Source organism: Atta colombica, unplaced genomic scaffold (genome assembly GCF_001594045.1).
Source record: "Atta colombica isolate Treedump-2 unplaced genomic scaffold, Acol1.0 scaffold210, whole genome shotgun sequence".
NCBI lineage: Eukaryota > Metazoa > Arthropoda > Insecta > Hymenoptera > Formicidae > Atta > Atta colombica.
The window spans coordinates 379,585-394,951 of record NW_017259306.1 but is presented as its reverse complement, the minus strand read 5'-3'; the positions used below and the strand labels follow the sequence as shown (position 1 = coordinate 394,951).

Here is a 15,367-nt window from a genome sequence, read left to right as displayed (position 1 = left end):
ATATATAGAGAGAGAGAGAGAGAGAGAGAGAGAGAGAGAGAAATTATATCAATAATCGTATATATTTTTACATGGTGCCAAAATTAAGAGTGTATAGTCTTTCCAAAAAGTAATACAATTTTATACATCTTATAATTTTATAATCGCAAGTGTCTAGTAACTTTTTTAGTTATTAATTAATGAGTAACTATAAAATATTGACATGAATGGAAAAAGAAATAAAAAAATATTTCACACTTATGCAAAGGAAAGGAGAAAGTACCTCTCGGCGAAAAAGTATTTACTTGTGTTAAATATTGTCTACTTACATTAGATCTATTTATTTGCACATTTTTACATCATTAGCGACACCTATTTATATCTGGGCTATATGATCCGCGGCTATTTTATTATGCGGTGAAATGTTCCAAGACTCATTAATGTGCATTCATTTAGAAAAGTGTGTTATTAAATACATCAGTGCATACTTTAACATTTTAGAGATTAAGAGAAAGAAGAGCATTTGAATTAGTTTTCATATTACAACAATTCAAAGATTTACTATTTATCGAAGATAAATTAAAAATATGTTATATGATTAAGTAGTTACTATAGAATGTAATAAACTCTTTATTACATTAGGTTAGAAGCAATGTCGAATCTAAGCTATCGCACACGAGATTATATAGAAATTTCGTAACAAACCGCATTATTGTTCTCATCGCGCCCGGTATTCGCAACCCTGGTACATTGTTAGACATTGGAAGAAATTCCTGAGATTCCATGGAACATGTGTGTGCAAACCGTTCTATTAATGTACCCATCACATCTTGCCTTCGTCTTATCCGCTTCTCGCTTTATCTCTCTTTCTCTCATTTCTTGACAGGCGCTCTTGCCGTTCTCTTCTTCTTTCAACGTGTAACGCGATTTATTCAAACATGCGTCTAAAGAAAAACAAGCGGCGGATACCACAAAATACAATAAAAATATTCGTTATTATGTTCTAGAAGAAGTGGAACATTCGGTATATAAATCGTAATTCGATTATCCAAAAAACAATGAAATATTATATAATTTGGCGATAAAACATAATAAATGCAAAATAAATATAATAAATATAATATAATAAATATAATAAATGCTGATAAATATAATATAATCTATTGGATATTCCTTCTTTTCAAATGTAATTTTTGTAATGCAATCACGTAAATTTTTAAATTTGCAAATAGTAATAATAATATTAAGAAAGAAGGAGAGAACAATAAATATTCATCACTAGTGATCATTAATTTATTCATATTATCGTTAATAATAAAAATAATACTAAGATTTTATATAAATTGTCTTTTTATAGAAATATAATATTTTTCATTTTGTAATAATAAAATGCAGTTAAAAGTTATTTTTATGTTTTGAGATCATATATCTCCTTTATATTCTCCCAAGAGTATAATTGAACATCTTTAGAAACTTTTTTTCAGATATTTATTAGATGTTTCTTTATGATTCAATATCGTTCTAATTTATTTTCTTGCAGTAACAAATGCTTGTAGTATGACGTCAAATGCGATTAGAGGCATCAGAAGAAAGAAAAGTTCGCTTTGCGAAGTTAAAGTAGCAGTGATAGGAGCTCCAGGAGTCGGCAAAAGCGGTAAGTGAATGTATTATATATTTCAATAAAAGAAATTCATAATAAATTCATAATAAAAATAAATTTTCTATTAATACAAATATTAATATTAACGTAATAGAATTGTGAAATAAAAATGTTATACCTAAATATAATAAATAAATATAATTTTGTTATTATTATAAAATTAATCTTAGAAAGATATATATTTCCGTAAAACATTACTATATTAAGAAATAAAAATGCAGCAAAAAGCCGACTCTTATTTCTTATGAGAATAATAAAATTAATAATAAGAAGAATCACAAATTTCATAAAAAAGTATTGAATTTCTCTCTCTCTCTCTCTCTCTGTCTCCATATAAAAAATTATGTTTGCAATTTCTTATGATTTTACTTCACGATTTCACTATAAGAAAATTTTCAAACACTTTTTAGCTCTGATCATATTAAGCTCTAACATATTAATAAAAGGTAGAGACAAGTGATTACGTCAATCAAAATATATTTTAATGATTTTTAAAAATACTTTTACACGGCAACGTTTTTTTCTAATTTCCATTAATGTAAATATAATAATAAAAAATGAGACACAGCAATCGCTTGAATCTATTATAAATCAAAAGATTTTGGCGTGCATTAATTAAGAATAAAATCTATTTTATACACTATGTACGAAATCGTGCTGTTCTATGAACGAAAGATTGCAAAGAGAGGAATGAGAGAATAAAAGTGAATGTATTTCGAGAAAGAAATAATCTCGTAGTAAACTTCAACATTCTAGATTCAAGTGCAAGTACGCATGTATATAATATAACACGAATCCCATAAAAAGGCATATATGAAATAAGTATGCACTGAGGACTCTGAGAGTATCTAACAACGTGTATTTTTGGTAATGGCAAGTGTAAAGACATAGGTAAATAATTGGTTCGTCCTCGCCAGAACTGTGCGTCTTTTCTGTTGGCCGTAAAATACGTGGATACTATTTATAAAATTTTATTTCAAAATTTGCCTTGGATTATCATCGAATCTCAATTCATCATGCTTTCCATAACATTTCTTTACAGTTGAAACTTCATATTAGGAACGTATTATTTCTTTTATATCTTGAGCAAATATCTAGAAGATATTGCAATAGCATGTAAAGAATATTTACAAAGTGTAAATAGATTATAAGTGTAAATAGATTACAATAATCACATATGTTACATTAAATAGATATTGTGTAAGTATAATGATAATCCAAAAGGCGTTCTAAAAATTTACAGATATTTTAAATACATTAAAAAAAATTTTTTATATTTTTTTCTCCTTTTTTTTGTTGCCGTATTTATAATAATTATTAAATTTAATTTTTTAGAACAAGATTTGTAACAAAAATTCAATGTGTTTGAGAATTTGAAGATAAATTCTAAACTCTTTTCTAACAAATAATCGAGGATTAAATAAAAAAATAAATAAAGTAATATTCTAATGATGTGTGTTAGTCCACAAATTTCCAACGTAAATAAACCAATTGCTAACAAATTTGTTGGCCTTTGAAACATACATGCGTTCCTGTCGATCAAAAACTGACTTATATTCTGAACAATATATGTATATATCAAATATATAAAAATACATACATCTTATACAAATTGTAATGTTTACATTCAGAATTTTATTAGTTGCACGAATCCATTTATAAAAATCGTGTTAGATTAATTTAGTTTGGCAACTGTCTTTTTTGTTTCTTTATATCTTTTCTTCCTGCAGTAAATCGTCCATTTCATATTGATTTATTAATTTTACGAAATGTTAGCATTTCACAAAAAATCAGATTCTGATAAATTATTGTCTGGAATTGATAAACTGGTTTTATATTCAAAAAGAAAGTGTATTCACCGCACGTTCACGTTTAAAAATGAAATAAGCTATAGTGGCGTTAATGCATCGTGCAAGGTTTGTGGCGCCGTGGCAGATTTGAGTTCGTGATAAAAATAGTGTGGTATACCTCGAAGCGTGTCACTAGGTTGTATAGCTTTCGTTTCTCTCGATTAAATCGTAATATGTTTAGTTACAGTATCATATCGAGAAGATCATATGTCAATGCGATCATGCGATTTCATCACTTTCACGCAAAACATTGAGATTAATGATCGATTCAATAACGCGTCGAAGATTAATGCCATAAAAACAGTAAAACAGTTTGATTTAGATGTATTTCTATTAAAATCAATTCCCAACACAAGTTTTCTTACAATTAAAAACTATTTAGTAGGTATCTAATAATAAAAATATTTTATACAAATATTTTAATACAACCATAAGATATTCACTTTTTTTTCTTTCGAACGTTCGATAGATATTTCAAAATAATTAAAAAATTGTGAAAAAAATCATAGAATATTCTATTTAAAAGTAACAACAAACAAAATAAAAAAATAAATAAAATATTAATATACATATATTAATACATATATTAATATATTCTCTAAAAATAAATCAGTGTATTATTATCGACATCAGTGCTACACTTATAACTGATCATCAGCGAATATTTATTGTTTATGAATATTTATTAAATATTTCAGTAAATAATACACTGATTCACTTTTAGAGAGTACATCAAATATATTTAATTAAATTCGTACGATGCACCAGACAGCTGCTCGAATATTTGTATAAAAGATGGTCATTTATACACTCTATATACATATAAATATTAAATATAAATAAATAGTATATAATTATATAATTATATGAATGAAATACAATAATTATATGAATGTATATAACACAAAATATAATTTCATAATTCAATATAATAATTCATTTTTGAATTTCCACTGCGTATAAAAACAATCATACAAGTCTAATTATATGTAGATTCAATTATTAAATTTTAGTTTTAACTTCATTAAAAAATATATATATAGTTAAATATTAGATGTGATTTATAGCGCATAATTCTGATATCGAGAGAATAGTATTTTCTGTGTTGATTTTCTCTTGCATAAATAGATACGACTGTAACAAACGAACGAAATGTAGATCACCGCGATACATACGAATCCGAGACGCGACGTTGCGCGAATAGCCTGTCATTATAGTTTGCCAACTCAATTATATCACGTACAACATAATTATGTTATGCTTGAACTATATACACGTGCAGTAAATATTTCTATTATGTTTCAGCATTGACAGTGAGATTTCTGACAAGGAGATACATCGGGGAATACGATCATCAATCAGGTGAGAAAAGTCTTAGCCTCATAGTTATTTGAAATTTATTTCAAAAATTTATTAGGTGAGAAGTATCCTATGAATCTTGAGATATGCAAATGATTCGAAAGTTTAAGTTAAAAATTAATTGAGAGTACTCAGCTGAGAAGCGAAACAATTATTCGTGTGAAATCTGACACTATTCGATATTGTTACGATACATGTAACACATTTTCTCTTTTTGATATTCCATTGTACCTTCTATTATTCTTTCGTTCCGTCTTCTATTTTCTCTTTCCTGCGATCTCATACCTACTTCACTACGATAATTGGAAACATATATTTAACGTACATCTTATGATTACGATCAACACGCAGTTATCAATACAATCATTGATATCGTTTCAATACGAATCGAATGTCGATATAACTGATTTATTGGACATTAAACTAAAATTAGTACACACAAATATTTTTGTTCTTAGTTTCGTTCATGACTTACACAATCTACTGTTTTGATCACGTTTACAATCTATGTACACGCAAAATTGTCGTATTACCAAGCCATAGATATTAATGTAAATGAAATGAGTCTATTACGATACATAGTAAAAATGTCGTAATATAAAAAACTTCAAACTAAATTATCGAATGCAAATTTTTTACTGAATATTTAAACTGAATATTTAAAAATTATTGTTAATTATTATTTGTTATATGCTTCATTATTTATTATTTTTTATAAAGTTGCTGTATATATTTTCTACCGCTTTTATCCTTTTCAAATAAAAGATATTGAAAAGAGATTTTTAATTTTTCATTTTTTTCTGACATTTTACATATATGTATATATTAAAAATAATTTTTAGAATTACTATATTAAAATAAAATTAAAATAAAAAATAATTAACTTACAGATATGATACGCTGCAATGGAGTTGTAACACGAACATTATATCTGAAACGGAAATTCAGAATTAGATAAATAAAATTATACTCGAATAATTAATATTTCTAAAATAATTACAGATTTTTATTTATTTTTTCTAAATAAAAAATTTAATAAAATAACTGTAATTCTGAAAAAAATCTACTTCCACAAGAATTAAATTTTCTAAAATTTAAAGAACAATAGATTAATTTTATTTTAAAGTTATCAAATCATAATTAAAAATTTTAAATATACTTATATGTGTACATTCTTTGCATACATACATATATTTAAAGCCGAATTCCGAACAATATAAGCAGGCACAAATAAACGAACAACTTATTTCAATAAATTCAAATAGTGTCACTGTTTTGGAAATACCATTTAAATTTATTGCAGGTAGTTATGTTTATTCGCATTTGTTTGTGCTCATTCTCTTATAGTCAAGATCGGATTTGAGACATACACATTTGTATAACACAATGAATAACATTATAAATATATTATATATCATGCATTAACGCACGGAATATGCGATTACCATGAAAACAAATATGATTAATCACGCAAGTAATAAGTCTAATAAATTATTACTTACCTATAATTGCTCCACCGACGGTCGATACCTCCCAGGCCTACTCCTCCTCTCGTGTCTTTCGGTCGCTTCTTCATGGCAACATGATATCAAGGCTCACATACAACACTCGTTCATGAAACAACGACTAATTTACGATTACCAATTAGACTAAAGACAATCGCGAGATACTTTACATGACACTCTCGATGTTGAACTCGCTCGCAAGACAGTTAGGGGGACGCCCGATCATCAAAGTATGATTCGCACGAAACTCTGTACGACACTCCCGTTAATCAAACGTATTACAAACAAGTCGTATACGCTCACTATATTACATTTCGACAGAGGAATAAAGTGAAGGAACTACGTGCGGATGATACTACGATGCGTTTGTTATCTGCGACGTCGCGCGAAGTAAACAAGTGGACGAGTCAAAATGGCGGAACTAATTCTTCAAACATGCGGACAACTTCACGCGGCCGGCAATCCAATGCTGCTCTATGCACGGCACCCGCTGCCAGCAATCCAATGCTGCTCCATGCACTTTCGTGCACCTGCTGTACTTTAAATAATAATTCTTCCGCGGTTTAGGACGATTATTCCTCATATGTTATAACATAAGTAAATCAACGCACATACAAATTAAAAAAATACTATGAAGTACAGTATTTGAAGAAATGATTACCGATTACTGTTAGCACGCCTTAAATTATATTTGAATGTCTCGAAAGATATAATTTAGCAAAAAAAGATTGATAAGAATATCGAATTTCTGCTAAACGATTGATAATAATATTAAAATTGATATTAACTACATTTATAGTTACTGATTAAAAGCATCGCAATGCTATTATATTTGGAGTCAACTCGTTTCATTGCCGTGATTGTTAATAATTGAAACCTTAATATAATTGCATCGACAATTTCATCCCGAATTCCCGATATCGTAAAGTATTATACGAGTCAATTTAATAATTAATTATAACCTATCAAACAGTCTAGTATCTATACATTTAATTAGAATTAATTCATATTTCATGACATGCAATACATTTCGAAATAAATGCGAAATACATGTAATATGTATTAATAATCAACCGATATAGCACAGTGTTTGATTAATTATTCCATATAGCAGATCGTGTTTTATATCCGTTCTAATCTCTAATCATTTACATAGGGAATGGATTGGATTAACCGTTATTACATTATACTTGTCGCAATTGTATTTCGAGAATAGATAATATAGCAAGACATTACAGGAGCGACTCGCGACACTACCTGTTCGTTCGAGCACTATCATGATAATACAATGACTCGGCAACGTCCGACCAGCGACCTTGTATATGTACGTTAGAGTTAACGATATTCATCACGCATTGTGTCGGTTAAACGGTCTACAATGAGATTTTAAGTAAAACATAAAACTTATAATGTTTTTTAACTGCAAGAGATACAGTATAACATAGTGATCATTTTTATCTTTGTTTAACATTCTCTTCAAAAAACTTTTAAAATAAATCTCACTATAAAGGGTGAAATCTCGCTCTTAAACATTGAAAATGGTACTACTTTTTTCAAGACTAGCTCAATTTTTATTTTTTACAGTGAGATTCTACTTCAAAGAATTTAGAGAGTCGGCAAATAATAAAGATGTAGTGATTCATTATGTTACACTGTGTCATCTCTTGCTGAAAAATGCCCATAAGTTTTAAGTCTTAAGCCGTAAGAATTGGCCATACATAGTCGACTATTCTTTTCATATTTGACTGTAATTGGCCAATTTTTTATGGCTTGAATTTAAAGCTAACTTTATGCCTTAAAATATTAGATGTTGCTTTAGTTCGTTGTAAAGTATTACAAAGTAAACCGAATATGTCAAATTGTCGCTCCTTATATTTTAGTTCCATTATCACAACATTTTAACTTCGAAAATTATTATGATTGCAATTAACAATTTTTTTTATTGTATATTGTTGAATATTACGCAAATTAATAAATTTAATTTAAAGCGAATAAGATTTATTAAGTCATTTGTAGAAATATACAATCAGAATTCAATATCGAATATACAATATTGAATTTGTAAATAATACATGAAATATATTTATTTTTATTAATCAATCGAATTATTAATGTATCTGTTTTCTATTAATGAATCATTCGACCAATATAGTTGATTTTACTTCACACACTTTATATAATGAGAGCAAAAAGTATGAGTACAAAGAAATTTTTTGTAAAAAAAGTCTTATTTGTAAAAAATAAATATTAATTAGTAATTTCATATTATACAATGAATACATTCTGTTCTAACATAAACAAACGAGTTTTGCATTCCTGATTTTAAAAGCTAAATTTTTCGACTGTACTTTTTGAGCAAACAATACAATTTTTAATTTTCGCTAATTTTTCAGATGATATATTTTCTATAATTAATACACATTTTTTTGATATATAATTTTAAAAAACATACAGTCTATTTTATTTTTTATGAATAAATTATTAATTACCCAACAGGAAATGATTGCCAATTAAACGTTGAAATCGATGTCAAATTGATGTTGAAATTATCATATCGATATCAATTCGATATCAGTTCGATGACTTATTTTTTTCTGAATAATATTTACTTTATAAAAATAAAGTTTTTTTAAAAAATCATTTTATCTGTACGAATACTTTTTGCACTTACTCACGCAGGCACGCACGCACACACACACACACACACGCACACACACACACACACGCACGCACGCACGCACACACACACACACACGCACGCACGCACGCACACACACACACACACACACACACACACACACGCACGCACGCACGCACACACACACACACACACACACACACACACACACACATATGCATCATATATAAAATTCAGATATATAAAATTTATGATACCTCGATGAAAAATACAGTACAATACAGTACAAAAACATAATGCAAAAGATATTTAATTGTAAAGATTGTTACGAGAATAATTATCACGAATAAATATATTACAATAAAAAAAATAATCTATGATTACGACTTTTATTTACAACTTGGTCTTAAGCAAACAAAACGCGTCAAATATTTGATCTACAAAATGTTAGCAGAAATTAATTACGCGAATCAATATAACATAGATAATCGGATCATTCGTAAGAAATAATTGGTCATATTTCGAGAGAGAAACCGAAACAATGTGATCATATTCAAACGGACGAAGTAACTGTTTGCTCGTCAAGCGGTTGTGATTGATTGGATTCATAAGTAATTAAGAACCCCAATCATGTTCAATTGCTCAATGAACATGCTAGCTGCTTTGCCAGTTTGAACGCAATATACGGAACAGCTCGCAACACTATCTGTCCATTCGATCATTATCGTGAGAGTGACAATACAATGACTCGGTGTAGTGTCGCAGCAACGCCCGATCTTGTATACATATTCGACAACAAAATGACGCACACCAAAATTTATTGTCGTTATAAAATATTTAAAATATTATAAAATAAATGTACAACATGTTCAATGAACAAATTATCGACGCGTTTTATTTTGCACTTCGTTCTGCGAACTCGTTAGCATTATAAAGATAATGTAACATTACAATTAAATTAAATCGATTCTTAATATCTAAATATGTCTTCAGTTGTCACAAAAAATAATTGTAGCTAAATTTTTTTTATACTGAAAGATAGTAATTAACTTATTTTAAATATTAAAAGTACTGTTGCTTATAAAAAGATGAAATATTTAATATATTGTAACGTCAATATCTGTTGCTAATTTTTTATTGACTCGCTTACAAAATTGACGTACATACGCGTGGCAAAGTACATAATGGAATAACGCGTCAGTTTGAAAAATTGCCAGCAACTGTAATCCTCTTCTAAAGCTGCGTATATTCTCCCTCTGCATACCTCAGTTCGCGCCCGTTCTAAATTTATCGAAGACGAATTTGACACTAGACAGGATGGGTACTAATGCGAGGTTGATATTCAAACAAAACTTTTCGTTTTGTAGAAATACATTGCAGACACGGTCGTAGACAGGAGGAAAGCACGTGTCATGTTAGCGTCTCAAAGTAAATTTGATTCGAGAGAAATTGTTAAATATTTGCGTGGTAGAAAATTACAGATAATCGTTAAATATTTTTAACTCATTCAAATTTCCGAGCAATTAGGACAATTCTTTTTTTAAAGCAAAATAAGAATTAAAATACATGAAAATCATATGTTACAATCAATGCGAATAATTAATTTTCAATTTTTTTCTTTAAATCATTATGAATTAAATCTGCGAATCAGTTCTGTCCGGAGAACATTTCTCACACAAAATGTATTATAAAGAAAGAAAAAGAATAGTTGTTTGAAAGTAAATTGATGAATGAAATAAGAAGTAAGATAATAATGTAAACATGTTTTATATTTATACAATGTTTTATATCCTTTTATTGTCGTGTTTACTTTTTATGTTATGTTTGAATGAAACAGTCACACAAAATTTCAAATAAAATCATAATTACACAAGCAACATTGATTACAAATTAAAAAAAAAACAGTTTAAATCAAATTGACTGTACATGAATTCAGGAAATAAGCTGGCGTTATTTTGTCATCAAAATGACGTCTTTAACATCATTTAATATTAAAATAATACGAATAATGTCAGTTTGTTTGCTAGGAACACTTACAGATCAAATTTTTTTAAAGAAATTTTAAGAAAAAATAATTTGAAAATTAAAAAAAATTATGTTGTTATAAGATGTTGTAAGTGATGGAATTCTGATTTTACTTTTATATTAAATTTTATATTTAGCCTATAAATAATAATTATGATATATCTGCATTAAGAACGAGTCTTATTTTAATTTTCTAGAAACCAGATACAAACATGAGGTACTAGTCGACGGGGAACCAATTCTTTTTGAAATTTTAGATACGTGTCCAAAGGTAATCTTTTTTGTATCTAATAAAATTTTATTACATAATAATCTATACATATTATATACATTATTATTAGTCTATTATTAATTTGTACATTATTTTATATTAATCTATACATAAATAGTTTCTCTAACATAATTTTTAAACATTTTTAGAGTGAAGATGAACTGCCATCGATGGAAACTTTACAGTGGGCGGACGGCTTGTTGCTGGTCTATTCAATAACCGACAGAAACTCTTTTAATTTTGTTAGAAAGGCAAAAGAGGCTCTTGCAGTAGCTGATCCCGAAGCTGCGATGCCTCTTGCCCTTGTTGGAAATAAAGCTGATATGGTTCATTTACGACAAGTCAGTGCCGAGGAAGGAGAAATACTAGCAAAGGATTTTGAATGCTGGTTTAGTGAAATAACTGCAGCTGAGCAGGTAATTGCAATTTCTAATAATTTATCATTTTATTCACAGGTTTTATAGCTTTTTTTAAATAGTTAAGTAACTTCCATAGGTTGCTCAGGTCGCAGAATCTTTCCACGAATTATGCAGAGAAGTTCTCGCAGCTAGAAGAAGAAACAAACAATCTTTGCTGGATAGAATGCTCGGTGGTAAAGCGACACGCGCTTATTCACGAGGAAAAAGCGATTCTGCTTTACCGAAAGATTAAGATCTTATTACTTATGGTAAAGGCATTACATGCCTGTTACAAATATAAGAAAAAAAAGAATCCTTCAGAATATTGTTAACTGAAAAATGTGAAAAAAGATAGTAGAACAATCGTATATAATCGCTTCTTAAGCAGAACAAGTCATGATAACATCAAAATAAGTGATCCGTCACAATGATTCGTTATTAATTAAATAGCGGTTTTTGTACGTCATTTTGATGTTGTAATAAATTTGTTCTATTTGATTGTATTTAATGTACAAGGAATGAAAGAAAAGCAAAGCAACAAATGCCAAAGAAAAAATCAATTTTCAATTTATAAAGAATATAATTTAAGATTAACTGTCACATAAATAGACATATAAATATGTAGATATATATGTCGATATATAAATTTTTGTAATATTATCTTCATAAAATTATATAAAAATAATTTAAATTATAACTTAGAATATATATTCTGAAGAATTGATTCTGAAGAATTGAAAATTGTATAAAAATAACTTAAATTATAAGTTATTCTTCAGAATATATATTCTGAAGAATAAGTTAAGTTATTTTTATACAATTTTATGAAGATAATATTAGAAAGTTCAGTTCAAGGAAAAATGTAATATAGAAGGATGCCTGTATTCACAGACAGATTTTATAAGATCGTCTTAAGTACTTAGTCTTAAGTACAGTCTTAAGATGTCATGAACCAATCAGAAAGCCGTATTAGCATTTTAGAATATTATTTAAAATGATTTTAAAATAAGAACTGACTATGAATACCGGCGTTAATGCCTATTGTACACTGGATGCGATGAGAGCCGCTATTAGCGACGAGCGATATCCAATAAAAACTCTACTTTGTACCATCACATGCAAAAAAGAAGAGCTTTCATGCGATTCAAATCCGATATGTAGTAGGTATGTTCGGGAAGATGCTATAGCGCTATTTGTATCATTCTATCCTTTATTTAATAAACGAATTCGAAGATAGAATGACAGAAGTAGCGGTAATAGCAGTTTCTTGGACGCATCAAATATAAGAAATTTGTTTGTTAATATCTTTAAAATATCTAATTTTAATTATATTGTTGAAATTTAAAAGTAATACATATATAAGTATTCAAATATAGGACGGGAATTCCTGAAACATGGCGGACCAATCAATGCGCTATTTTATCATATTGCAATTTGCAATTTGAATAAAGTTGCAACTCTTCTAATTGTAAGCAAACTACATTTAATTTAAAATTGTAAAGAAAATTTAAATTAATAAAAATAAGATTGATTCTGTAGAGGCCCTCCACCATCTCCCCCAATTTTTAATGGCGGTCCTCTTTTTTCAGCAAACACCAAGTTACATGTAACAATTAATATAACTGTATTAATTAATATAACTGTAGTATAACACACATAATATATTACAGTTATATTCTTATGGCAAATTAATTATAAGAGGTACTTTACATATAACTCGAGGTTTGCTCATTCAAGATTTGAATGTCTTTATATATTACATACGAATTTAATATTATATTTTCATGCAGTGTATTTATTCAATACCAAAATAAAAAGAAAAAAAAAAGAAAAAATTATAATATATAAAGTAATCAGACACAATAGAATATAATACAACACAAAAAATAGACTTAAATCTTTTTAATATCAAATATAAAATACAAAAATTGCTTATAAATTTTTACAACATTTTTGCTTATTATATATACGATCTCGTATACAAAATGCATGCATATCATAACACAAAATTATTTGCGTATATTTCAAGAAAATCCGAATTCTGGTTCTGCAATAATCATATCTACATTTTTATTTAATAAATCTTTTCTTTCTTAATGATACAATGTTTATTAATGAGTTAAACGAAAATTTCAATTTCGCATCTCCTACTGTGGAAATAAAAGTTGTTGAATTTTAAGAAACTCGAAATTGAATATTCAAACAAGTTAATTTAGTGAATTTTGTGTTATAATATGCGCTTGCATAAAAATGAAATTACGAAATTATGTTTTTTTAATGCAAATTTTAAGCCCATTTTTACCAAACATAATTACTAGTATGTAAGTATATTTCAAAGTATGTAAGTATATTTCTCTATAATTATTAAGCAATTATTGAGACTTTAAATACACTTTAAACTTTTCCAATCATATATTATTAATTTAAGGTTTAATTTAACAAAAATCAGCTAGAGACCCTCCACCACCTCAAATTTTATTGGCGGTTCTCTTTGCTTTATAAGTATACTCATCCGTAAAAAAATGGACTACTAATAAATTTAATAGCCCGTTTTTACAGTAAATATATTTTTTATTTGTATATCTAATTACTTTACTGTATTTTGATAATGATATTATATTAATATTTTTGTATTTTGGCAATTTTTATATTTTATATTACCTTTTATTGAAAAATCCTTTATACAATTCAATATTACAATAATAACAATTGTTTACAATACAATATAAAATCATAAATGCTATTCAAAATATAATAAAAATGATATTATAGGAGTATAACTAACAAATTTTAATAATGCGGGATTATACGACATCAAAAATACATATGATAACATAAATTTTCCTAAACAAATATTTAATGAAATATCGATAAACGCAAAATGAAACACTGACAATAATTAAATTGCGTTTACTATTAACTTTAATTTCTCGGAAAAAAATGTTTTATATATAATTATATAAAATTATATTATAATTTTATACAATCTTACATATAATTTTATATACAAATGTATATAAAGATACATAATTTTACACATATATAATTTTACATAGTTATATATAAAACATTTTTCCTGGGTTGCAATTATAAAAGGTATTAATATTGCAATAAAAAGTCATTAATATACTTATGACAGCACTTTCATCGCGTTCAAGATAACTTATTCCAATAATGTAAATGTATCAAGATCCCTCTGCCTTGGCTATAGTTAGCATCCGATAGAAAGAAGAATAATCTTCATAGTGGAGAATGAACTTTCTATGTCAAATTCACGATGTCTATTCGTAAAGAAAAATTAAGCAATCCGTTAAACACTAGCGGTCTTGTTACAGAAAGGTGTGAATCTTTCAGACTACTTATGATAATAAGTAATAATTTTGGTATATCAATTATAATTACTATTTTTATCTTTAATTTAATGTTAAAATTCGCGAGAAAACATGTTCTACCACACATCATACTAAAATCTCTTATTAAAAAAAAACGGATAGAATGATTTTTTTATGAAATAGCGATTACGAAGGAATATATTTATAATAATAATAAAACATGCGTGTTGTAATTTTATATATATATATATGAGTATAAAAGTTTTTCGGGTACCAACTGTTTCAGATAAATCGATAATAACAAAATTTTAAAGAAGATTTTATACTGAAAAATTTATGTAAAATTTAAT

The 15,367-nt window shown here is 27.3% G+C and overlaps 1 protein-coding gene across 1 annotated transcript in view; it reads left to right on the top strand.

The window, feature by feature from the left end:
• Positions 1-12,255, top strand: part of LOC108687695 (ras-related and estrogen-regulated growth inhibitor) — a 13,006-nt gene extending 751 nt beyond the window's left edge. Inside the window, exons 2-6 of the mRNA XM_018193610.1 lie at positions 1,520-1,633; positions 4,795-4,851; positions 11,214-11,287; positions 11,437-11,703; positions 11,783-12,255. Of these exons, the coding sequence (XP_018049099.1) occupies positions 1,537-1,633; positions 4,795-4,851; positions 11,214-11,287; positions 11,437-11,703; positions 11,783-11,938 (651 nt within the window). The 5' untranslated portion in view covers positions 1,520-1,536 and the 3' untranslated portion in view covers positions 11,939-12,255. The remainder of the gene's footprint in view (positions 1-1,519; positions 1,634-4,794; positions 4,852-11,213; positions 11,288-11,436; positions 11,704-11,782) is intronic.
• The last annotated feature ends 3,112 nt before the right edge of the window (positions 12,256-15,367 follow it).